Source organism: Apostichopus japonicus, chromosome 20 (genome assembly GCF_037975245.1).
Source record: "Apostichopus japonicus isolate 1M-3 chromosome 20, ASM3797524v1, whole genome shotgun sequence".
In the NCBI taxonomy this organism is placed as follows: domain Eukaryota; kingdom Metazoa; phylum Echinodermata; class Holothuroidea; order Aspidochirotida; family Stichopodidae; genus Apostichopus; species Apostichopus japonicus.
Genome location: NC_092580.1, coordinates 13,663,976 through 13,690,769, shown reverse-complemented (window position 1 = coordinate 13,690,769; position 26,794 = coordinate 13,663,976). Strand labels below are relative to the sequence as shown.

At 38.6% G+C, this 26,794-nt stretch overlaps 2 protein-coding genes across 6 annotated transcripts in view; one reads left to right on the top strand and one right to left on the bottom strand.

Annotated features, from left to right (window-relative positions):
* LOC139962124 (orphan steroid hormone receptor 2-like) overlaps positions 1-16,495 on the top strand; it is a 31,651-nt gene extending 15,156 nt beyond the window's left edge. For 3 of the 4 annotated variants that reach the window (XM_071962036.1, XM_071962035.1, XM_071962034.1), the window contains 11 exons: positions 888-941; positions 1,688-1,789; positions 2,507-2,723; positions 3,325-3,504; positions 5,763-5,894; positions 8,356-8,561; positions 9,053-9,195; positions 10,420-10,653; positions 10,955-11,094; positions 11,632-11,769; positions 12,559-16,495. In XM_071962036.1, the coding sequence (XP_071818137.1) occupies positions 888-941; positions 1,688-1,789; positions 2,507-2,723; positions 3,325-3,504; positions 5,763-5,894; positions 8,356-8,561; positions 9,053-9,195; positions 10,420-10,653; positions 10,955-11,094; positions 11,632-11,769; positions 12,559-12,854 (1,842 nt within the window). In that variant the 3' untranslated portion in view covers positions 12,855-16,495. The remainder of the gene's footprint in view (positions 1-887; positions 942-1,687; positions 1,790-2,506; positions 2,724-3,324; positions 3,505-5,762; positions 5,895-8,355; positions 8,562-9,052; positions 9,196-10,419; positions 10,654-10,954; positions 11,095-11,631; positions 11,770-12,558) is intronic. The other variant, XM_071962037.1, reaches the window with a different exon arrangement.
* Positions 16,496-17,975: 1,480 nt separating this feature from the next.
* LOC139962126 (uncharacterized) lies at positions 17,976-26,507 on the bottom strand. Of its 2 annotated transcripts, none has more exons than XM_071962042.1 (3): positions 26,247-26,501; positions 25,362-25,472; positions 17,976-20,282 (listed from the first exon to the last, which is right to left on the bottom strand). In XM_071962042.1, exons 2-3 carry the CDS (start codon positions 25,454-25,456, stop codon positions 19,193-19,195), a joined length of 1,185 nt encoding a protein of 394 aa, XP_071818143.1. In that variant the 5' UTR covers positions 25,457-25,472; positions 26,247-26,501; the 3' UTR covers positions 17,976-19,192. The 2 variants fall into 2 exon arrangements, with proteins under 2 accessions (XP_071818143.1, XP_071818142.1); XM_071962041.1 differs by lacking the exon at positions 17,976-20,282 and adding an exon at positions 22,231-23,514 and having other exon boundaries at positions 26,247-26,507.
* Positions 26,508-26,794: the final 287 nt, after the last annotated feature.

The following is a 26,794-nucleotide window of genomic DNA, read 5'->3' as shown; positions in this document are numbered from 1 at the left end:
GCATCGCCCACTTATTCCTTCCAAATCTACCATTCTGAAGGAAAACTTATCCTTATGGGAAGGTGTAATGTTACCATGGCAAATATTAATATGTACTGTATGCTTAATAAAAGGCTTTGTGTCACAATGTAAATTTGTTTCTCTGTGGACAAATGTTTTGTAATACTTGTGCAAATATCATAAAGAAAAGCAGAGGCGTCAACCATTTAATTGCCACGACAGGGTTGTAGCGAGACGTGACTCGAGTCACTAAAGAGAAGTGACTTGAACACCTTTGTGAAGTTTTCTTTTGCCTATTATAGCAAATAGTGCAGTGGGCTCGAACTGACAATGGTTCACCTAGGCCTCAATATGGAGTGACTCATTAAAAGTCTGTGCCACGATAAATGTCTTTCACTCTTGCTTTGCCAGACGTACGCCTCCTCAAAGTCATGAAAATTTCATCCGTGCTTTATCTCCGTAAATGGTGTTTACATTTGCAACGTGGGATATTTCAGTAGTAGACTGTGGACTTAAATCGACTTTTAGCTATCATATTTTCCCTGTCTGCCCAACCACTGAACCAAAAGAATGTCCAATTGCCAGTTCTCTCTCTTACCACCTCCCCTTCACCCTCCCTCTTTCTGCTTCTCTTTTTGTGTGTCAAAAAATGTCACGTAATAAATATAGTTTGAACATGAAATTAGAGAGGGAAGTCCTATTGCATCTCCACACTATTAACTTTTAGGAGACTGCTATACAAGTGTAGACAACCTTCTTCTTGGATATCTGGAGTGGAATTATTTCTAGGCTTGAAAAAGTGAAATAAAAGTAGTCTGAAAGAGCTTTGAAGCTGTTTTGAACTCTGTTATAATGCTGTTTCCATTTTGCCCCTTTCTTTAACCCAGGTTCAAACAATTCATACTTATGAGGATAGTCATAACATGGGTCCAGTACAACAGGTATGTCAGCAACAGCAGCTGTGTCTCCACATGGTTGGTCACTTTTGTTTCAAATTATAAAATCTACTGCTACAGATTGGGACAGCTGTCTCCAGTTGAGTCCCTCTTTGATGATGGAAGAATGTTCAGTGTTTTCCACAGAAAGTTTCTTTTGTTTGTCAAAATACGGTTATATTGTGGATTTATCTGCAACAGATATGGTGAATTTCTACAAAATAATGCTTAAAATTAAGTAGGCCTTCATATGTCTTCTTGTGTCCTTTCGAGTCATTTACCAATTTTTTGCACATTTTAAGCCCCCAAGTGTGTGAAAGTTTTTACAAGTACAGCAGGTGATATAAGGTTTGTTGTCCTCTATTTTGATGTAACGATGGAAGGGTCCACCTAATGTCCACACAAATTATCAGGGAGTGTGAGTCCACCTACTTTAGTGTCCACACAAAACTATCAGTGTGAGTCCACCTAGTGTCCACACAAAATATCAGTGTGAGTCCACCTAGTGTCCACACAAAATATCAGTGTGAGTCCAACTATGTGTCCACACAAAATATCGTGTGAGTCCATCTAGTGTCCACACAAAATATCAGTGTGACATTGCCACTGTCGCCCAAACGTAACTTAAAATAGCAAGCTGATAAGAATTATCAGAAGTTTAAGTGAAAATGATTGAGCTTAACTTGTTTACTAAATTTCGTCTCTTTTTTTTTGCATTTTTCATAGCCAACTGTTCCCTTTTAATTTTGCAGGTGGTCCATGCAGTGCAGTTGCCATCAGGTGCTATTCAACATGTTACACTTTCTTCTCCATTACCAAACCAATATGGTGGCCAACAGGTGGAGGCTTTCAAGGTAATGCAGGTTCTTAGACCACCTGGGAATAAATTTACATTTGTTATAACTTAAATATGATGTAAAATACAGAAAAATGACGAAAATGTCTACCTGCACAAATTGCAATATATGTTTTGTGCACTTTTGTACCAGCTTGTTAATTTGGCATATGTTTGCGATGCGATGTGAGGTCATCGTATTCCAGTCTGTGGAGACCAGTAGTAAGAGAATAAAGTTCAATCAATGTGGGATTTGTCTCGTCTTGTAAGTGGAGGCAGCGTGGACTGTGACAAGATTTTTATCTTTGCCTTATATGCGACCAGGCTTACCTGATATTCGGAGCTGCAAGCAACTGAATAAATTTCTTGAATTGTCAAGTTTTTTAAGCACACATTTGATGTTGTAATTGACTGAATAGAAATTGTTTGTACGTAGTATGACATTGCCACTGCCCAAACGTAACCTGTGCGTCGAGTTAGAATCTGACAGTACGTTGACAAAGTCATTAGTGACACAACAGCAAAGGTCTTTTAAGAGCTCCTCAGATTGGCAAAGTCTTCAATATTTTTCCATGTTATCAAACCAAAATCTCCAAGGACTGTTTAACAAAATGAAGTGATCATGCCTATGTTATGTTTTTGGCTGGTGGGAGGGGATGCTGGTACTACAATATAGCATTAAAAGTTTCCTAGTTCAAGAAACTTAAGACGATGTAATTTATCTGTTCCATTGTAGGTCCAGCAGGTCCAGATAGATAACCAGACAGTAGAACAGTTGGTGAGAGTCAATGCGGACGGTACGGCGACGACACTGGACCCGGTCATGGCGGAGAGGATCGTCAAGCTCCGAGATGACGATCAAGCACAGGGGCTGACGCAGATACAGATCAAACCCGGGTTTACCCAGCAGCGTCCAGTAGAACTCTGCGTGGTCTGTGGAGACAAAGCATCAGGTGAGATCCTGGAAAAAATATAATCCGAACATTCGGTTTTGATCAAAGATAAAAAAAAAATAGTGAGACGATTGTAAGGGATAGAAAAGTCACCTTGGACTCTTTGTGTCCTTCCCTGACTTTGAAAAGTTGTCCTAAACTGACCTAGAAAATTTAGATCATTGTTGTCATAAAAAAAAAAAATGTTCAAGACATTGACCAAGACTCATTTAGTTAATTTAATTTACCTTTGAGGATGCTGATTTTGTATTTAGGGTAGCCTACTTTGCCATTTATAAAGGACTTGAAAAGAACTTAGCTTGTTCGTGTGTTGTGTGGATATCAGAACAGATCTCTGTTTTCTGCTTTCGCACTCGTCCACAGCAGCTAGCTGAATGTGCTGTTTTTAACGTTCTATTTTAGTGTAGCAGACTTGCTCAGTACACTGTGCAATGTGGGGTTGGCTAATGCACCTTCTTGAGAAATGTTGGACATTCAGTATGTGTCTGAGTGTATTCTTTGGTAGATTGTCCCCCCCCCACGCACTTCCACTCTAGTTATGGAAAGGTGAACGATGCGGATGATGTCTACGTTGTCATGGCATCCATTTTCCTCCTCCTAGGTCGTCATTACGGCGCTATCAGCTGCGAAGGTTGTAAAGGGTTCTTCAAGAGGAGTATTCGTAAGAGTCTAGGCTACACCTGCCGGGGGACCAAAGAGTGCCAAATCATCAAACATAACAGAAATAGGTGCCAATACTGTAGACTTCAGAAGTGTCTCGCCATGGGCATGAAATCGGACTGTAAGTATTGACTCTGTAAAAGACTAGTCTTGTCCTATCATAGAGTGATGGATGACATCTGGGGAAGATGAGAGTTTTAGTTAGTTTTAATTGAAAGTGATGTTGGTCTATCCTGTATATTAGTGCTAGGATATCTGGATGGGTGGAAATGTTGGATAGAAAAACATATCCTTGGCATGGTTGGTGGTGTTGTCTGTTAGTATTGTTCTTTTTCTGGCTATGGAGTTCATGAATATTCATAGATCAATTATGGAGAATTTATTCTATAGCTCGGTATATATACTGTGTAGTAGTGGTGGCCCATTCTTTGTAAGCTTCATGCACCCCTTCCATCAGGTGCATTTCCACCTGTCGTCTATTAAACTGAGGAACAGTTGTCCAAGGGTATTCTTATTACATTTATGATATGCTGAAAATTGGCATTATGTCATGAAAGTATTGTAACTACTTCAAGTATCAAAGTGTAATCATTGACTCTGATATAATTTTGGAGTAATTAATAATTCAAAGGTAATCAATGTGTAATATTGTCATTAGTGGTGACTTACGTGCTTTAGCAAGTATGGAATCAAAGTGTCTAAGTTAACACCGGTCTCGTCATGTGTTGAAGCAAAACTTGTTGAAGTTAAAACAGATATGATTGCTGCAGTGTTGTGAACCAGTATGCTAGCAATGTCATGTGTCGACAAAAACTGATCAAACTGTATTTGTAAGTTAGCTTCAAGAATGAGTAATTTCTAAACACTGATTCAGTGTTTTGTAACAATGAAATCAAACTGATAATGCTGATGTCATTTGTTGAAGCTAGCTTTCCAATTTGTTCACACATATTGCTTGATGTAGCAACTATCAATTCGAAGAATCATTATTGTTGTGATATTTAATCTTAGTGAAATGATGATGATGACTACACTGGTACCATCTTAATGTTTGTCTGGCTCAACTACAAAATATTTGTTTACAAAATATCCCATCATTGAATAATATCTTGCTTTATCATATCTTTACCACATAACCTGTTTTGCCCAATCTCCTCCAAACCTTCCCTAAATATTTGCTTAATCCTGGCATAATGTAGATTGTCCTTTGTAAATATGTTCCCTTCTGGCTGGTTTTCTGGCAAATTTCAAAAGTGCTTGCTTTTGCTTACACACTAGAGTATGCTCTTCTTTAATCATTATTCTATTCATTGCTGATCACAGGGTTAAACTTACAATTCTCTTCCAATAGACTGATAGTTTCCATTTGCAATCATAAAATTTCTATCAATAATGTATTTAACCCGGCTCATTTTTTAAAACTATATCGTAATAAACAGCCCATTTATGCTCGTCTAGGTATGCTTTAATGTGAGAACTTGTGGAATAACTTTACTTCAACTCATGTGTTTACTTATATTCTTGGTATACTAACATTCCTTTATATGTATGTCTTCCCTCTCCTCACCCCCCCCCCCTCTCTCCCTGCTAATTAGTTCTGCATTTAATAGGAAAGGCAAAACAAAAGTAGTTCTTGTGGTTTTGATTGGACCTGTGTAAAACAATAACAGCAGTAGAAAGTAAAAGCTGCATGGAAATGAAATGGTGATCTCTCTACTTCTGTTATGGAAGAAATCTTTGGATTGTAAACAAAAGAAAAAGTGAAGCTTGACAGCATGCTTTTGCTTGATCCACTTACATCTTTCTTGCAAAAATTTTCTTTTTTTCTTTTTTTTTTGAAAGTGTGTTTTTAGATATCATTTTGACCCTCAAAATTGTGACTTTCACTTTTTACGTCCTCTGCCCATTGGCCCATCTCTTCCAAGTTTCAGGCGACACAAGTACCAACCTTAAATAACACTTCACACCGACCAGATTCGCTTTATGCTAAACAACAAAAAATCATTTTTCCAATTCAGTCAATTCCATGGAATAATTTAGTGTTCAAATTTTATAAATATAACAGTTTCGAAGGCTGTGATTTTGTCTCTTTTAAAATACTATGTGTTCCTGTGTAAAAAAAAACAACTGATATTGGAGTTGTATATATGTGTATGCATTTTGCCCACTTTGCATAGCATCTTACCCACTTTGCATAGCATTTTGTCCACTTTGCATAGCATTTTGCGATGCGATACCGGATGAATTTATTCCCTGCACATTAACGCTTCTATTCACATAGCTAACCTCTGCAGCATGCACCCACCGACATGTAATAACCTTTAATGAACATAAGTTTGCCCAGTTTCCTGTTTGTTTCTGATTCCTTCTTTCCACCAGCTGTGCAATGCGAACGGTCCCCGCTGAAGCCCCGGGAAAAGACTCCAGGTAACGTGGCCACGTCTGAAGGGAAAGTCTACATCCGTAAAGACATTCGAAGCCCATTGGCTGCCACACCAACTTTTGTGTCAGGTTTGGCTTGCCACCCACCTTATAGGAGGAGGAGGCACAAGCCCCCAACTATCATCGTTTAGCTTAATCTTTGAAGGAGACCCTGTTTTGTGATGAACAACTCCCCCCCTACCTCCCCCAGCCCCCCCCCCCACCAACCTAAGAAAAAATCCCGCTCCATGTGGGAGATATCTTTATTGAAAAGTTGTGCCTGGCCAACAAAATAGCTAAAACGTTGCTCCAATTGGGGATACATATCCAGAGTTAAAAGTTGTACCTGGTGGCTGTCATGTTGAAAATTGCAAGTGCCATAATGCCTATAGGATCTAAAACCTTGGACTAGGCAGAATGTTGACAGCGTTGATACTGAAAACCAATCCTATCATTTGTTCATGATATTAAATTTAGAGTTCGCAAAACCACATGTCTCCCCTCTACAGCAAGTGAAGAAAAATTGAAGTGGCTTGATGTCATATTTAGACTTGACCAAGTCTTCATTCAGCCTTGTTTGAATCGGTAACATTAAATCTGTGATATCTCCCAAAATAGAATAAAAGATTTTCTTAACTTTTTTGGGAGTGTGGGGTGGGGGAGTGTGGGGCAGGGGGTGTGGGGGAAGGGGGAGGAAGTTGTTCATGACAGATATCTTCATCAACCTAGACGAATGATGATGGTTGGGTTTGTGCCTCCTTTAATGTTTGGATGCTGTCACAGGTCTATGTATAGATATGTATATATAAATATAGCACTGTCAGTTTACACAGTCTTTAAATGTTTTAGCTCAGGTAACATAGGAGGGACACATAGACAACATGATGTGAGGTCTTAGATCTTTGTTTTGTCCGTTGCTCTTCCCATCTGGACACAATTTAGGTTGTGGAAGTATATAGTAAAAATAATGATGAATAGATTTGTTCTGTTTGGGACAAAAATGGAAAACTTAGCCTAAAATGGTTTCGATCTATTGATCCTTAAGGTACATCAATGGTACATATGACAGGTCAAAGACCAATTTTCTGAAAGTCTGAGTGGTCGGTCTATTATGAAGGTGTATCATGAAGGAGATGCACACCCAGCCATCATCTATCATTATTTGATAAATAATAGCTCTGTTTATGATGAACAACTGCACAAAAGCTACAAAAAAGAGTGAGTAGGGGAAAAAAATGTCAAATTTTCCTCATAGGGGGTGGGAGATGGGGTTACTGAGGGCCTATGTGTGATATTGTAGTGTCTCCAAAATATTTTCATTTGCTGTGGTGAAAAGTACCCTATTGTTACTCAAAACATTGCCAGGGTTGGTATGTGTTGGAAAACTGCCATAGTTCCTTGTTTGCAACAAGCACTAGAAAACACGTCTCATGTCACGTTCTCATGATCCGGTTCAGAAATTCCTTTCAACTGTCATTCTAAATGTGTCTGCATCTGTGATGAACACAGCTTTTTTTCACGTTTGACAGGCAAAGTTAACTTGTGGAAAAACATGTATGTGTTATTGACTGGTTAGCAAGTGAATGTAAATAGCACAGGTGACAGCATTCATACTTAACAGAACTATTATTATTATTGTTATAATTATCATTAATATTATTAACATTATTATAATTAACATTATTACTATGATTATTAACATTATTATTATTATAATTATTAACAGTATCATTATTATCAACATTATTATTATTAATATTATTACTATGTTATATTCGTGTTTGTATTGGTTGTTACTCATTATTACACTTTGTACAAAGTTTATACAAAATTATTGCATTGAAAACATTGGATGGGGGGGTGCAGAAATGACCTTTAGTTGATATAGAATATCTCATGATAGAGGTCTGATCCATTACACCTTTGTATGTTTTGGGTTTAAACCAGCAGGATAAGAAGAAGTTGATCATGATTGAATTGTAGCATCTGGCAATCTGGAGACTGAAATCTGGTCTCTCTGACATCACAATCTTTGTATGATTGCGTAGCATCGTCCGCAATGCAAACGCTGTCTCATAATACGCATGAAAGTAGCGAATGAAAGAAAACCAGACAGGCTTAGATATTTGATCCGTGTAAAGGTAGAGGTCCTTTCTGACTAACAACACCCCCAAATATCCAAGAAGAATATGCGATGTTTCTAAGACATCAGGGTTAAATGGTGTATTTATGGAGCCGCCATGGATCTGTGATGTCATTAGTGCCACAATGCGTTGGAACCATTTACTGTCTCTGTTCATTCATGAACCAAACCAGATTACCTTAGATGTTGTATCTGTCTCTGTTTGAACGATTACAAAGGTGTGACCTTTGGTTCAAATAATGATATCCCTCTGAGTATTAAAAGTGTGCGATGTTATTGTTTTTACTTTGAATGTCTCAAAACACCTGTTTTATCAGAACTACCATAGTCATATTTTGGTAGCTGGCCAGTTGAAACCTGTGAGGAGTTGTAATTAACTCTTTCGTGATTTTGATTTGTATCTCTCAGACAAGCTCCCAGCCAGGACAGGACTGTTTGATCAAGGCATCCTTCTGAATATCCAACCGACGACGACATCGACGGTTCAGACCACACAGCAGACGACAGATACGACCACCACAGATCTTAGTACGTTGGCCAGTGTGGTGACATCATTAGCTTCAATGAAAGGGAACGCTGACCCTCAGGAGGGAGCAGCTGGAGATGCACAGATGGTAATCCTTTATTATCTCATCTTCTATTTGAGAGATAGGTTGGAGCTGTAGTGTTTGTTGGAATTTGTCACAAGTTATTTTTACCATATTCATCATGATTGAAGGACAGAAGAGATAACGAGCAAGTGTAATCACTTGCTTCAATCCACCATCACAGGGATTAATTGATCCCGGTATCGCATTTAAAAATGCTACACAAAATGGTCAAATTGCTACACGAGTTTTTATATGCTATACAAACTTTGAGCACTAATTTATTGCCTGCATTAATCACACCATGAAATGAGGACTTTTACCTCTTTTGCAAAGGGTACTCTGTTATGATGTGTATATATATATATATTTATATACATTCATATATTAACAAAAATTGAAATTGAAAACATACCTTTTTTGGGTTTCAATTTCATTTAAACTACTTAACCACTTAGCAATAAGTGAAAAAGACAACGGCATTGGCTAATATCCATTATATTTTTATGGTTTCCAAGGTGATATCAAATGGGGAGACTAGTACAGTGACAGTGACCACGCAAGGGGAGTCCAGTAGTCAAATCACGAAAGCTTTTGACACGTTGGCCAAAGCATTAAACCCAGCAGCTGATGGCGATGGTCCAAACAGTGGAGCAGGAGGGTAAGTAGTACCTGGATAGCCATTGGTTGGGGTGGGCAGCAGATTTGGTGGGGGAGGGGGGTGGTGCTGCAGTGGTAAGTAGTACCTGCCATAATCAGTGGTTGGGGTGGGCAGCAGATTTGGTGGGGGGAGGGGGGCCACAGTGGTAAGTAGTACAGGCATAACCAGTGGATGGGGTGGGCAGCAGATTTGGTGGGGGAGGGGGGCTGCAGTGGTAAGTAGTACCTGGCATAGCCAGTGGTTGGGGTGGGCAGCAGATATGGTGGGGGAGGGGGGTGGTGCTGCAGTGGTAAGTAGTACCTGCCATAATCAGTGGTTGGGGTGGGCAGCAGATTTGGTGGGGGGAGGGGGGCCACAGTGGTAAGTAGTACAGGCATAACCAGTGGATGGGGTGGGCAGCAGATTTGGTGGGGGGAGGGGGCTGCAGTGGTATTAGTTTAATTGTTTAAAAGAAAAGCTTCAATTTATCAAGGAGTGTATTGCAGTTGAACCCTAAGCCCAACTAAATTTTCAAAACTCATCCCTGAACAAGATACTGATTTGATGAGAACTATTTAGTGACATGTCAAGCCAGGCTCTGTTTTATTCATCTTAATCACATTTTCGACATCCACTGACCGGGTTTGGTCTGTACTTCTCTAATCGAGCAGCCTCTGTCTCATTTGGGGAGGGTGGGGGGGGGGACTTATACTGTGAACTTGCGTTTGTTTTTCGCCAAAAAATTCCTTCATTATAATGTGAGTGAAAGTTGAGAGCACTGTGGGCAATGGTTTAAGCATTAGGCTTGCGATTAAAGTGTGCAGGTTTCGATTCCCAGCTCGATCTTTGAGCAAGGTGCTTAATCTAAATAGCCTTCCTTCACCCAGGTGTATAAATGGGGATTTGTTTGGTAACTTCATTTGTAAATGAAGTTGTGTGCACTAGATTGTGGCAGTGCTTTTGTGAACAACTGTTTGAATCGTGCACACTCTGGTGTCTTGTTAAATGACCATTGGCCAGAGGTTAACTGTTGTAAGAAGGTGTGAGAAGACCTTCTCCCTGATACCAGTCTGCACCTGTAAGGCGGCTACCTGTCAGATGGCTCCCTGTCAGGCTGTCAAGATCGGTACCAGTCAGTGCTTGTTTACGATGAAATGCATGACCGGGCTATTATTTGTTATACAATTTTACTTTTTGTGGATTTGGTAGATTTTGTGATCTAGTGTATGTCTATTCTCCTTCCAGTGGTTCTGAGCAGACGTTGACAGTCGGAGGCGGTGGTCCCAATAGCAGTACAGAACAACAGCTTATAGAAATAGAGGGACCAATGTTAACGGAAACTCACACACAATTTAAGCTGACTACTCCTAGCCCTATGCCTCAGTATCTCAACGTCCACTACATCTGTGAGTCTGCGTCCCGCCTTCTGTTCCTCTCCATGCACTGGGCCAGGAGCATTCCAGCTTTCCAAGCATTAAGGTGAGAGAGAGGATCAAATATCTTCAGTGTACTGTGAGGCAGCCAGGTTTTCTCTGTTTTATTGCAGAAATGTCACCAAGAGAATAAGTTATTGTATATTTCATGATCATAAGTCATAAGACTGTTTGTAAAAATGGAAGAAGGAAGCTGTAAAATGTTTGTACTGTATTGTCTGACAGAATTTCAACTCAGGAGAGAAAAATATCTACCCACCAAAAATATGTGATATGTGTACATAACTTTTGACCTCATGTAGAGGGTAGTTTCTGAAGATTATTTTCCATTTTCTGTTTAATTCCAGTCCTGATTGCCATACGGTGATGGTACAGAAATGTTGGAGCGAGCTGTTCACGCTAGGTCTCGCGCAGTGTGCCAATTCGATGGCCCTGTCCACCATACTTACAGCTATCGTCAACCACTTGCAAACAAGTTTACAGCAAGGTGAGCAGTTCGTTGTTTTAATGGTCTGGATTAATTGTAAAGCAGGCAGTATACCATCTCAAGAAAGAGGTCAAATACTACTATTTTATTAAAGAAGCTTCTCACAGAGTTGGAAAAAGTTCTAAATACATACTGTCTAAAATCCACATGTTGCAAACTGTGTAAACATTGACAATATATATGTTGGTAAAAGTGAAACACGTAATTTTAGGGATTACCGTGGTTTCGATTGATATAGAACCTTTGCTGTCACAAATCTTTCTATGGAAGTTTGATTGGCCTTTGCACACTGTTGGCTTTTGTGTTGAAAGTCGAATTCGTAAATTAAAAAAGAACAATTTTGGTCTTTATTTTTAATGCTTAAAGAAACCCCCAAAGATGTACTGCTTGTTCGAACTATTTGTTGGCAAAAATAAAAGAATGCTGGATATGCGAATGGCTCCTTTTAAATCTGAATAACATCTCATGACAAGAAGTAAGTTGTCAGCATTTCATTGGGTTTTATTTATTTATTTTATTTTTATCCGAAACCAACAGACAAGTTATCAGCAGACAGAGTGAAAGCAGTAATGGAACACATATGGAAGCTTCAAGAATTTGTATCAGCGACGACTAAACTTAACATCGATCAAGTCGAATTTGCTTATCTCAAGACAATAGTGCTCTTTAGTCCAGGTATGTAGATTAAAGTACTTCATCATATGATGGCCTAGTTTTGTTTCCTTCATTTCATATATATGCATGAAGGGGTAGTAAAATTAATATCATTGACCAAGGCAGGAAATTTAAATTGGGGGGGGGGGGGGATTTTACGTATGGTTTAGCCCTCATGCACACTAACCGTGATATTGGTGAAGGATTTTGAAAGACTAACGTCCACTCAAAAAGGTTGGTCTGTTGGTTTTTGGTTTCGTAAATCAAGTTTAATCGAGGGGACTTGGAAGGGACCCAAAAATTGTTCCATCAAGACAAGAAACCAAGATGAACCCTTACGAATTCAGAAACCGGAAAGAAATTAGGAAAGACAAGAAATCTTCCATCAAGAGACAGATCATGTTTAAAAAAAAATATCTATGAATTCAGAAACCTGAAAAAATTATGGCAAAGCTTATCTTTTTTGTCTACTACATTCTTAAACCCATTCATAAAATTTGATAGAATAAGATATAAACTCTCCACCTACCATTCCTCGATGAAATCCCTCAGAGTAGAGAAATTTGCTGTCAGTGAAGCAAATGAATACATTATGAGTTGCACTATTTGGTTACAGGAAAGCATCTGCTGTGTGGGGGAATGTGTAGCGTTAGTGTATGAAAGGCAAACTTTTGGCTTATTGTGGCGACATATCCTTCTTAGGAGGTGAACATTTTCACACTAGATACTTTTACTGATCAAGGAAGTTCTTGGTTATTACTGCACAGAGAGTGAGTCACGTGTATGGTTCTATTGTTTTTTGTCAAACAGATCACCCTGGGATTGCGAATCCAAAGCAAGTCGAGAAATTTCAGGAGAAAGCCGTGGCGGAACTGAAAGAGTACGAAAGTAGCATGTACCCGGATTTTACGCCAGATCGGTTTTCCAAGCTCTTGCTGAAACTGCCGACGATCAGGCTGTTGAACTCGTCCATTATGGAGGAACTATTCTTTGCAGGACTGATAGGAAATGTACAGATCGATAGCATTATACCGTACATTCTGCGAATGGAGACCACAGATTACAATAACGCCACCATCACCGTCACCACCTCGGTCGGGATGTAGAGCTCTTGTAGAAACGGACAAGTTAGCGGACGCCGAGGGAAGCTTTAATTAATTGTGATGGTTCTTTCGCCCGAGGTTCAAGTGGATGGATCTCGATCATCAGAGATGGATCAGAGAAAGTCTAGCATATCTGTATGTAAATGAATCTGCCAGGTCAGGATGAAAAAGGAAGGGGAGAGAGGAGACTTCAGACAGATCGCTCTGGGGAAAGATTTGATGATATTAAAAGAGAAGTTTGGATGGTATAGCTTACACCTACCATGCACCCTGCTGGTCCCCCGGGGTTTAGAGTCGATGCCATTAAGAGAGCACTGTTGATGGTATGGCTTACACCTACCATGCACCCTGCAGGTGTACCTTCTCTTCCACCACCGTCATAAGGAAGTATCAATGAGAGTCTCATTAGCCGCCCATTCATTTATCTTTTTACTCATGAAAGCTGATAAGTGTCTTATAGTGTATTAAACCTTGTTGATACAGTTGAATGGAAATGGTTTAGACTAAAACAAAAAGTCTTGCAAAATCACAACAGTATAAAATCCTGTGTTGGTGAATGTTGACAGAGGTGTTTTGTAGTTGTGGTCACACTTTATTGGGACAGGCTACCTCGTACCTTACTGTAATATGTCAGATGTAAGATGAGCAGTGGGCTGAGGTAATCATCTTTCTATTCCTTGCATACCTGGAAAAGCAAGTAGCACTATGGCAGGGGTATTTAGGTTGCTGTTGTTAAAGTCCCTACAATTGTAGCAGAAATCTCAATTCCCCCCCTTCCTCCCCCCCCCCGACCCCCTGATTACATGTATATTTTTCGATTAATCTTATATGTCCATTGGAGCGAGATATTTAAAGTAATGCTGTTCCCTCCTCTTAGATCGTAGATCGGTGGAATAATGGTAGCAAGGTTAGTTGAAAGTTGTCTCAGTAGAGGGAGTAAGTAGAGAGAGTCATCGTTAGGAGTCATGGCTAGGACAGTCGGTCGTCTCGTTTAGTCTAAGAGAATGGGTTCTTCTTCTTTTAGCAACGTCTGTAAAATTGTAATCCACCACAAAGAGTTTTTATCAGGCTGGGTACGGTCGAGCTCTGTAAATAGTTTTGTATCTTTTTGTGGTTAATCACATCTAAAGATTTGTGAAATGGAAATCTGTATATATGCTCCAATCGAATTGTATCTAGTCTTGCCCAGTGTATGCTTTTCTTTGATTGTGGATGGAGAGTCACAAATAGAAATTCAAAATACTCAGAGGTGGCATCCTTGATGTATATGATTTGGTGTCGTTAACCGAGGAAATTAATAATTCTGTTTAACAGCTGTGGATTTGATTAATAAAAAAAATTGAAAAGATAAATAAGCTCACTGAAAAGTCAGAAGGAATTTTTTTTTTTTTTTTGTACTGTGCAGTAGTGGGTAGGATCCCTGGGAAGTGATGTAGAATTTAGCTTGCATAGTTGAATTAAATTGGTTTTATATTTATTGACAGAATTGGCAAATTGTTGGTTGTTAAATGCACTTTAGCCCAAAATCATTTGAAAATTAAAGAAATTCACATTTACAGACCTGTCTATCAGTAGGTGAATAAATGAACTGAAGAATTTATTTTAAATTGTTTTTTAAAGATTTTTTCTGGATCAAGTTTTTATTAATGAAGAATGGTGTATGTATTCATTACTAGCAGTTAATCATGTAGTGATATCACACGTTTTCTAGACCGGTTCAAAACTTTCCCAGAATGTAAGCGTTAAGTTTATATTCATTTCAATGCTTTTACTATGTATCAAATGTTGCATTTGCACCATACATTGCTCTTTGAACATGTCCATGGAATCCTATCTCCATTCACCAGGGAGGGGATACAATGTCAAAAACCGGTCTTAGCGTTTGGGTTTCTTAGTTTGGTATATTGCATATATATATACATAATATATGGCATTGCATATATGCATGATAAGTATTGCATAAATGCATAATGTATGGTGATGAATTTATCATTTGAAAGGGACAGTTTATTGCAACAAAAGCTTATCACAACAGTCCATTTGTAGTGGTTTTGGACAGTATGGTCTCTCCACTACAAACAGAGGCACCAAAAAAGCACCAGCCGTGTGATGTGCAAGGTCGCTACTCCTATTACAAATGTGTCAAATTTAACTCATGATGACAACTAAGCCGAGGAGAAGGCTAACAAGAAATAAAGTCAGAGGTCACTGATGGTCCCGGGTCAACCCCGAACTGTGCTTTTATTACATATTTAACATAGAATGCAGAGTCATAGCCTCCCATGATAACTTGCTTAGTTTTCAAGTTTTAAATCATGTGGTCTGATCCACGTTAACATTACAAATTCAACATAGAACCCCGCGGGATCAAAACCGTTCTGGTGGTCTTGTGTTAACAGGCCTAAGAAGAAAACATCAAAACCTAATGACTGTGTGTACAGAGAAACTGCTATATATATATACTAGCAGTTCCATTAGTACTTTTTCACCCATCTACATGCATTTGAAAACAAGTGGTAAAATCTGCCCAGCCTTTAAAAGGCGGTAAAAAAATGACGGCTGAGAGATGAGCAATTTTTAGGTGTCTACCAACTTGATGAAACTGTCTATTTTATGAGACTTGAGCAGAAAAGGTCCATCTTTTTTTTTATTGTTATTTAAGAAGGTGCCATCAGAGATGTCTGCTTTGTTTTATCAATTCTTAACATTTTAAGCGTTTTTGCAAAAATGTGAGGCATATTTATTTCCAATGTCATGAGTGAAGCAGAAGTTAAAAATTTCAAGCGTGCATATGAAATATTTCCTTCCTTGTTAGGTCAGATAAATTGAGGCAAGCAATGGAACAGAATTTCATACATTCAGTGCCAGAGATAATTTTGGGGGTTTTACTGTCACATTTTTGCTGATGTGATACTTGACATCTGTGACTTTTCTAAACTATTTAGGATGGTATATCTTTTCTAAACTATTTACGATGGTATCTCATTGAAGGAGGAGAGAAAGAAAGACTCGATCTGATAAATCCCAGGGGTTCAGGCCTGATGCAGGGGGATGTCACAGGTGGGGGATACAGCCATGGACCAGAGGTCAATGAGGGGCCCGGGGAAATGTAATGGTTTTTTAAAGGTATGTGCAAGGTTCTTGTATCAAGAGTCCAAATCTTTTATTTTTATGCCCAATAAATTTAGCCGTTTTGTTTATTAATAATTAGGGGAGCATTTGTTTCTCCATTTTATACTTTTGCACACCCCCCCCCCAATTCCTCTCCTCTCCTTGAGAGTTAATTTTGAAAAACTCACCACTAAAGATGACTTGAACCACAAATCTCAACAGCTTTGCTAACTATGCTATACTTTTATAATTAGAACTCATTAGGGAGTGAACTGTTATTGGTCTTTCTTTGTCTCTTCTGTCCATAGTTGAAACAATTAGCGGATTCTTCTTCTTTTGTTTTTTTCATTGATGTCGGTGGTCATCAGTAGTAAAAGTAAGTAAGACTAAGGGAAAGTTGTGCAAAATATCATCATCCAATGTTTTGTTATTTATTAACAAATGCTGTAAAAAGAAAACAATGAATTTCCAAACTTAATTTTGTCAATGCAGCTTTTTAAGGTTAATAAAAGGAAATGCTATTAATGTGAAAACATATCTTCATCCTTTTTTTTTCCCCCCACACTCTTGATGGTGTTTGTCTGCTTGGGTTGAAGTTTATTTGTGTTACCCTATTCCTTATCTCCCATAGTGACTGTTTGGACTACAACAGAACCATCATATTTCCCTTACCTGGTTGTGTTGAAGGTGAGGTGTGGCATAGTCTGCCCCAGATCAGTAGGTTTTAGGTTCAAAACCCCATTAGGAACAAGATTCTGTTGACAAATTCAGAAAATATCTCTATACCACGTTGTTTAGTGGAGTCTACCATGGATCTGGTATTTCTGGTTGGGGAGATTGGGTTTGGTTCGGTTCGTTCAATGATTTTGAAACGACCACGGCTGAACTGTCATGAGGATGAAATGGGGTCACATTGCGTTTAGTACTGAGGGAGTGTTCTGATGCTGAGATAACTCTTGTCTGTCGGATGGGGAATGTTCAGCGAGGGTCTTGGGACCAGAATTATTAAAAGCCTGCCCTGGTAATTCTCTGAAAGAATATGGAGCAGCTTAGGCATGAAATAAGTCAATGATCATCAACAGATCATCACATGTATAGGGTTTCTGCAAATGAGTTTCTGTCGGTTTCCTAACCCCTGAGAAAATACTAAACTATACAGTTTATTGTCAACCTACCTCCCACCAACGTTCTACTGGTTACCACAGTTGGTGATGTATGATCTAATTCTGCAAAGTAGTCTGATTTCAGACACTGGCTGACGACTCAAATGTAGAGTCATTCCAATCTTGTCAGGTGTAGACGGTGATGAATACTAACCCAACACTGAATGAGGGGGGGGGGGTTCCTTTAGGGGTGGGGTTGTGCTAGTTTCCAGCAATATTAGGTAAATAGTGCATATGTTGTAACCGAAGGAGGGTTGAGGGGGGTGGTGAAATTTTCTAGGGATAGGGATGGAGCTAGTTTACAACAATGTGATGGAATTAGTGCATCTATTGTTTTAGTCGAAGGTGGGTTGATTGGGGCAATTCTTTAGGCGTAGGAAAGGCGACTACTGCCATAAGACTCACCTGCCAATCGTAGCATACAGTGCACATATACCATATCGAACTAGAACTATGTGGCGAAAGTTGTTTTGCAGATTTATTTTTCTCTTCGTTTCTGCCCAGTGGCTTTTTTCATATAAAGCCTACGATACGTTATTAAGAATGATATGGTTGTCACGTGGCTGTGTCAGGGGTCATTTATCTTCTTGGCTCACCGGTTAGCAAAAACACAAAAAGTATCGCGTATGTGTGTTTGGGAGGATGGAGGAAGGTATAGACTCTCGAACATTACCCTGTCTTACCCTCCCCTACTACCTTTACCCCACTACCGTTTTTTTCTTAAATAGTAGGAAGGAAGAAAAAGTCAACTGTAACCGCTCATTTTTATTGCCAACTTACTATACTTCACCCATGGACCGAACAATTAACTTGATTACTATATAATTCAAAAAATGAAATCAAATAAGTAGAAGGTTAATTAATTTTATTTATATCTAATACATATATAGCCAACATGTAACATAATCCGTAACCAGTGAAGATTTGCTGTACATATCACTTATGCACAGGCGCGTAGCCAGGAATTTGCCAAGGGAGGGGCGAAACTGTAGATTCGGCATTGCAAACTATTTAAGCGTAGGGCCACCATGATTGGCGCGAAGCGTACAAGAAATTTTTGGCTGAAAATGCCTCCCAGATCGCTGGAAATGGCACTTCCCAGGCCTTGTAAGTTGCTTCCTAGCATTTTCTCTTTTGAAAATACTAGCGATATCATAAAAACATTAAAGAAAAATTTAAAAAATATGCTCAAGGGGGGATGCTGCCCCCTTCGCCCCCCCCCCTTGGCTTCGCGCCTGCTTATGCAACTAAAATATCGGCATATGCAATTTAAGTTGAAACCAGTAGGTCCTATCTGTAGTAATGAGCCCATTCACCCCGAGTTATTCCAAGGACAAAAAGACCGTCATAAAATTGGATGTTAGAGTAAAACCACCATTTCAAGTTATTTACATTTGTTTTAACAATAAAAAAAAATTGTTATTGACCTAGTTCAAGGATTGGCGCCGCATGTATATTTCGTAATTTGATGTATGCCTACATGTATATACTTTTATACAGCGTTGTATTATGTATAGCGTTGTGCTGTATACCTAGCAGGCCTGGACCATGGGTTGAAGCCAGTCTCATTTGACATTCCCACCCATCCAGTTTACAAAGGCAATTCGAAGAGGAGTTAGTTATACCGAACTTTAGGTCATAATATCAAATCATCTTAATTCCATCCTGTTAGGGCTATTCAAACTATGCGGTTTCACGGTATTCTTTTTACTCTTTTTTTCCCCTTTTATTAAAATAAAACGGATGAAAGCAGTAAGTTGAAATATTTCGTAAAAGGCAGTAAAAATCAGGCAATGCTTTTGGAGATGACATCTGTGTTTCTAATCTTTTTTGTGTAACAATATTGTATTTTAGCTATCACAGCTACATATAGCACACACCTGCCCGTCTCGTTTCCGCATATCTAGCTTAAAGTATCGTACACCACTGGCTGGATGGCCACCCAACATCAGTTTGAGTTGTCAATGGCATATTGGCAATCAACCTTTCATTAAAGTTAGGCTTACCACTTTTAAACACTTCCCCCCTCCCTTCCCCCTCCTCCTTTCGATATGTTTCTCTAGACTCTCATTCACCCATTAACACGTATTTTCTCTCCGCTCTCTGGGATTTGGTAATCTCTTTCACCCTTTGGTACAAAAGAACGTCCTCATAGAGGGCATCCTTTACCATCGGACTGGCCTTCAATTGCGCCATGTAACGTTGCTTCAGTGCATCGTCTGATTTCTTGTTTTTCGAGGGCGCTTTGTTGGCGTGCATTCTCGTACACGCCGGGTACACAGGTAGGCCATAGACTATGTTAAGCGCCTCTAGTGTTTCATCCATTTCTTCTAGGATACCAACCCCCGCGAACCATTGTTCCAAACTGTCTGCAAGATAGACAGCCGCGGCCATTCTTTCATCCTTGGTCATAGTGGAGTCAATAAGAGCCTGTAGTTTCAACCAACATGGTATTTTATCCTTTACCAGCCCTTTCGGTATGTTTAAAAGGTCCTCGAAGTTATATTCATCGTCGTAAGTTCCCGTGCACAGATCTTCGTGCATCAGTAGTTGTCTGAAGAGGAAACTACGTTGTAGCAACGCCCATTCCACGATCGTCATGTTGTTTACGTTCAAAGCGCAGAAGAATTTGTTACCGTCGTTGCTATGTCGCTTGCAGAATAGATAACTCGATACTAACCTGCTATAAGGCTCTCGTAACATTAAGAAGTACGAGCAAGGTTTCGAGGCGGATAATTTCTCACAAAGTCCAAAGGCATATTCTCCACTGAAAATGGCGGCCTTTGTCGAATTTGATTTCTTGTGATTTTTCAAAACCGCATCGATTCCGTTTTCGCCGATCGGCCCGTAATAATTTGGCTGGTATCGCTTCAACTTTTTAACGGCGGCGGTGAAACATTTGCCCATGGTTGTCCCGCCGGACTTTGGAACATGAACGTAAACAATGTTACCTCGACGATATAGCAACTTCTCCGTCACATTGATATATCTGGCATAAGTGTAGTAGTTAGGTAAATACCGATTAGGCTTAACATCCCAAGGGAAAGCTTGTTTCCATGCGTTAACAGATAATGACTTGTGTGGATCGCTCGACTGTTGTGCAGAGTTCATTCGTTCCCTTTGTACTTTGAGACGATGTTTCTTCGATTTTGATTTCCTATAGAAATGAAAACAGAAAAAAAAAGTTGTGTTAAGTATGACGATAAAAATGTTTCTTATTCCGACATTTCATTGGATGATATTATCATTCATTTTTTTTGTTAGTAACTAGAGAACTAACGCAAAGCACAATATTGAAAATAATGTAAACAAACAGTAACGAGAAATACATTCATTATAACATATCTGGACAGTTTTGCCACTCCACACAGCTGTTACCCTCCAGAGGTACATATGTTATAAATCGTGATATCATTCTTTCCTTCACCTCCCCCTACCCGATTCACCCCCACCCCCGCCTCTTGTTTCTTCTTGGAATCGCTTACATTTTTACCCTCCATTAATAATATGCAGGCAAGAGACAATTTAAAGTGGTGCACATTCTTTATTTTTCACTACTTTTTCACAAATTCTATACATAACTGGGTAATGCTAGTTATTTGTATACGAGAAGCAATAAAATAAGGAACGCAAAACGTAAGAAATTAATGTTAACACAAATTACATTTCTGTTTCAAAAATTATGTTTGTTCAATCGCTCCTTATAATTTTATTGTTTGTTTGTTTTCCTTTTCTATTTTATTAATTTATGCCATAAACACATTTCTCTTTTGAGTATACGATTAATAAGAATATAAAATTAAATAACACCACAAAAATAATTTGGTTCCCCCTTAAAAACATTATTAAAATGTTTAATCATTACATAGTTGAAAGAATACATTGACATTATGTGTGTTGTCATACATTTAGGCCAATATGTTTTTTAGAATTATTACAATAAATACGGTCTGAAATATGTTGCTAATATTCTTTTAGAATGTCACGTCATCATGGGACGATTAACTTTCATTAAAAGCTTCAATTTTCTTCTTATATATTGTATGTTCATATTGTTCATTTATTTTGTAATGTGGTATACAAATAATGAATGGTTATGAGTGCAATAGTGCAAATATTTTTTAGAGTTGAAAGATTGAATGTTCCATTCAACGAGGCGCAGCCGAGTTGAATGGAACAAATAACATGTTTCAACGAATGAAATATTTGCACTATTGCACGAATGGAAACCATTCATTATTTGTTTTATACAACATATTATATTAAGATGGGTAAAATGCACTCATGCAACAGATTGTTTTGAACAGACAGGTTTCTCTGCTCTCTTACCATTGAAAAAAGTTCTACCAAAAAAAGTATAACCCATGGTTCTATTTCATAGAGTGGGATAGAGCGGATTTTGCATGCAATCAACGAGCATTTGACCAATCAAATAACCAGAATATAATTAGGTGTTGTATAAATATATTATCTCTTTGAAAGTTTTGCGTTACGCATAATCAATGTTATCTCCGCATCAAAGGTTTTTCACTGTGCACATTTTGTTTGTAAGAAATAATATTATCTTCGTCAGAAGCTTTTCAGATATTGATAATTGAACTTTGTCACACTTTTGCACAGTAAGTGATCTTGAAGCAAACAGGGTGTGACGTAATAGTTGCAGCAAAATAATGATTGGTTTTCCCTTCAGTTTTCACTTTACTGTTTTGACCTTGAATGGGATAGGGCTCCAACACTATCTGAGGGGATTTGAAGTTAACAATATACCAATATTGAGATATACCAATATTGACACTCACACTCATATTGAGATGTGTCTCAATTTTGCAGTAGAAAAGGTGGATGTAGATTTGATTGAGGAAAGCATAAAAGAAATGTATTCCATCTGCATCTATATGACATGGAAACCTCACGGTTCACGGTTGGTACAAAACATGTCAAGTTGAAATAATGCTCTGGTCTCGAAAACGGTACATATAGGAATTAAATGCAAATATCACCAGCACGTTCAGAATGTTTTCCTCGTCATCCACTCCAAAATAATTTTAATAACACGAGGTCCGTTCTATCTACGTTTATATAATGATGTAGTTGACAGGTACACAAGGAAGATGAAGACAAACTTAAAGATATATTTCATGTAAAACGTGCTGTTACACCAACATACAATGTGTTTGGTGGTGCAAAATGTTCAGAAAATTACAAAAAAAACATATATGTATAGAAAAAAGTTAACCGCTGCCTGTGGAATATCCTTCTTTTTAGATATGAGGGGAGGGGGGGGGGGAGGGGGGTACTAGGAATCGGCCTTATGGTGAACAACGTTGCCAGCGTGAAAGTGTTCATAATGATTCCTCCCTTGAAGAATTGTAACTTCTTGTACCCTGGCATAAAGAAGCAAATCTTCTTTGAGTGCTTCTGCCACCCGAGGATCTTCTTTCAACTCTTTTCGATAAATTTCTCTTTGTTGGTTGCTAATGTTGCTGTTGTTAGCTCGATGTACATCCTTGCAGATATTATGAAGTGGCATATAGTACATATCTTGCATTGTTTGTAGCAGCGTATCAATCCGATCTAATGTTCCAACAGCGGCGAACCAATACTCGATATTGTTAGCAACATATTCCGCTAATTGAAGGATTTGATCTGCTGTCAACTGGTGCTCAATGAAAGCTTTGAGTTTCATCCAACACGGATATTTACCTGTCTTCAAGATATCACTCGGTGCGTCGATCATTTTCTCAAAATCGAAATGGTTCTCAAATTTATCTCCGCAATTCGATGGATGAGCTATCAGTTGTCGAAATACAGGACTGCCCTCTATTATCGCCCATTCGACTACAGACAAACCTTTGGTACGAAGCGGACAGTAAAAATCGCTTGAGTCATCGTCGTGCTTTTGACAAAACGCGTAACTTGAAATAACTCGTTCGTAGGGATCGCGCATGAGCAAGACGTATGAGCATGATCGATTTTTCATGAAATCACAGGCTCCAAACGCAAATTCACCAGAAAGAACAATCTTTTGATCTACTCCCTTTCCTTGAAGGTCACGTTGAGCAAACTCAATGTTATGTTCATTCACCAGCATGACCTGATTGTCGAATGTTTTCGTATTTTGAACCATCGTAAATAAACAAGTGTTGATAGTAGTACCAGCGGATCTCGGGACGTGAACGTACGCAATATTACTCCGCGCGTAAATGCGTTTGTCGTTTTCTTCCATAAGATCCATGTAAGTAAAATAGTTCGGTAAGAATCGCTTGGGGTCCACATCCCAAGGCAACGCATCTCGCCAGTGTGAATCTGGAAGTGATTGTGGCTTGATTCTTTTTTTCAGAAAACTCAAAAATCCTGCCTTTTCCTCATCTCCGAGAACATAACGAGATCTGTTGAAGAGAGACCGAGATACTCTGTTATGAACGAATAGTTTGTACCATCCGGGTGAACAGTGTTATGCATGCTGCAGTCGGCAAGAATGCGATAACATGAGAAATCCAAAATCCATGCAGCAACCATTTCAATCAAAGAAACATTGCAAAGATCGATCACTTGGCGTCGCATGCAGGCTTCGAATGTTGGGTCGTAAATAAGTCGATGCAGTATAATTTGTATTCCCGAATGGTGACCGGAAAGTTGTTTATCTATATCTATATATATATCTATATATACTTTTTTTCCCACCTCATTACGATCTCAATTATATATATATATATTTCCACCTCATTACGATCTCAATTATACAAATTCAGTGGAATTACGACCTTCCTTACCAGTTTCGAACCTCTGGACATACAATCAGCGTCCATAGCCTAGTGGTTAGGGTATGTGTGTGTATATATATAAATGTACAGTTATTGCTAGGACAAACACCGCTTTACAATCAAGACTCAATTTGGCATGAGTTTGCTAGAAGGAAGGAATTGACGCGTATATGGTGAAGATTAAACACAGTTTGACGTCAATTCATGTACCATATATGGACCATTTCTCGAAACACCAGTCATAACTGGACCGCATTCCAAACGTCGGTCCTTTTTCCTCGGGACTCTGACTTTGATCACAACGGTGTTGTGTCAGTTGTAGAAGTCTATATGTAAAACTCATGGATCTATCGAAAATGTAATGGTCTTTCAATAGGATGACTTTACGTGTTAATTGAAATTTGATATGTTATACAAGGGCGGATCCAGGATATTAAAAGGAGGAGGTGTGTCCCTGCTGTCGTCGAAGCTGTCATGCAGTGGCTTCTAGGGCGGTCCTCCCCATGCAGACAAAAATAAAATAAAACTCTACACGTGAAGTGATGTTCTCTCAGGCATATATTTACGGTCTGTAAATAACTCTACACGCCGAAGGTTGTGGGTAATTACCATTACATATTTGTGTGTGGCTGGAACACGAGGGTGGGTGGGCGGGGGGGGGGGGGGTACGAATTCCCCTTGGTATGAGTACGAGTAAACGAGTACAATGTTTTAGCACGAGAGCCCTGTATATGCTTGATTTTCGAACTGATATGAGTATATGAGTACAAATACATGACGGCGAGTACCATGTACGGAAACAGTATGTGATAAAATACGAGTACGACTACGGACTTTGTACAAGTCCCAGTCTAAAATGCAAGTATGATCAAAAATATATATGGGTGATTCCACTTTTGGCAGGGGTGATAATGTAGATATTCATGTTACTACGTTACCTGTAATAGGCTAACCGTATTCCAGTTTTAACCCTGCAGATTCACGTTATTCGAAGTATTTGTAGATGATTACCAAGGGGGGGGGGGGGGGGGTCGTCCAAAAACCGTAACCATCTATATTTACCTCATTATAGTTATTTTGACAGTATATAAATTCCCGCCAAATACTTGTATAATGTCTGTTCCAGTTCAGAAACTCTGCATGTGTATGTCGTATAATAAAGACTTCCATCAAATTTGAGGGGCTTTATACTTAAAATCAGGGGCCAATGCTGATAACCTTTATTGGAACAATCTGACAAATTATTATCTATCCAAAAACATATAGTATCCCTCAGGCAAACGTATCTGAAATGAGACTAATTTTGCAACAACTCAACAAGATACCGGTACGTCATGCATAGCGGTAGGGGGAAACAAATTCTTTTTTTGAAATATTGTATATGTTGCGTTTTTAAAAAAAAATACAATTGTTGTAGGTTTGTTATGTAAGGCATGCATAATTAGAAGAAGAAAACAATTTACGTCACTCACCCGCTATTGTAATTGACGGCTAGTAGGAGGATTAGCACTATAAACACAAATATGAGGGTTGAAGCCCAGGGGCGCAAAATCCGGCTGATCGACATTTCTGTGAATCTTTATCTGTGTAAAACAAGGATAAACTTTGTTATTTTAGAAACAAACTACATAAACAAATTCTTGATCTTTTATTCAAAACATAAACAACTAGTGCGTGCATGTGTGAAGGGATATGTTTTAGCCTCATTGGGGGGGGGGGGGGGTGTTAAACGTTTGTTTCGAATATGCAATATATAGACTGAGTCAGTAAATAAAGACTATATTCATATAAAGATTACTTTAAACAGATGGAAGGCTACAAAACAAGCAAGCCAGGAGACTATGGCGGAGAAGAGCATTGACCTCAGCTGGGAGGTTATTATGTAGATGGAACAAGTTTTCGGTTCCCCTTGACGTTTTAATAATCAAAAATAAAATCAATTCGTGACAATGTTGCAGGATTCCCCGTAATATATCTATATATATATATATATATATATATATATATATATATATATATACACGGTAGTATATATATTTACACACACACAAAAGTCGAATGAGTTTCCTTTCTTTTCCAGTTTGTTATACAAGTTTTCTAAAGACGTAATACCTATAGATTGTCAGTGTCTTGATTTATGAAAACTCAAAACCATACGATAATATTTGCACCTTTTAATGATAAGCGCATGCACTGACATCTTTGTCAATTGTAACGCATACCTTGATAGAACTATATTCTTGGAACAAGATATCTGCCATGCACGTAAATGCATGCTTGTATATAGAAAAAGGACACACACAGTTATAGGCAAACCACACATGAGACAAAATAAACCATATCAATGGGAAAGTTACCTGATAATACGTCTAGAATGATCCGATTTACCTCCCTTTACCGAAAGAAGCGCAGTGTACACAATCCTCTTCAACTCGCAATATAACGAACTCCAAATTCATTCACATACTGTTAACTTAATATGCCATATGTATATAAAGCAAAAGAAAAGTTTCTTTGATGACGTGTACCAAACCATTGGCACATAGCAGGAATTTTAATTTTCTACAGCCTTGTGTATACATTTGACACGTAGTTACCTATATTCGCTAGACTGCTTATACTTGACTGGGTTCGTTTTTGTCCCTTGGTAAAAGGTGGGTTGAATTCTTTTTTTGCTATGGTTTAGTGAATTTGGATAAAAGTTTTATAGAATCTCTATTTTTGTTTAATACAAAGCTACATATAGTCACGTTTGATTGGTTTTGATTGGTGACCCTGACCTATTCGACTGCTTGCCGTATATAATAGCATTATTAAACAAGGGCGTTCTGGCGTTGTTTACAACTACGCACAGTAACTTTACTGACGCTGTGTAAGAAATTCCTTGCCATATTTTAAAAAAAAA

Excerpts from the sequence above, each read along its gene's own strand:
- LOC139962126 (XM_071962041.1), bottom strand. The coding sequence starts at position 25,456 with ATGTCGATCAGCCGGATTTTGCGCCCCTGGGCTTCAACCCTCATATTT. Across the intron at positions 23,515-25,361 it reads GCCGTCAATTACAATAGCGG|ATCTCGTTATGTTCTCGGAG; the intron begins GTGAGTGACGTA and ends TCTCTTCAACAG.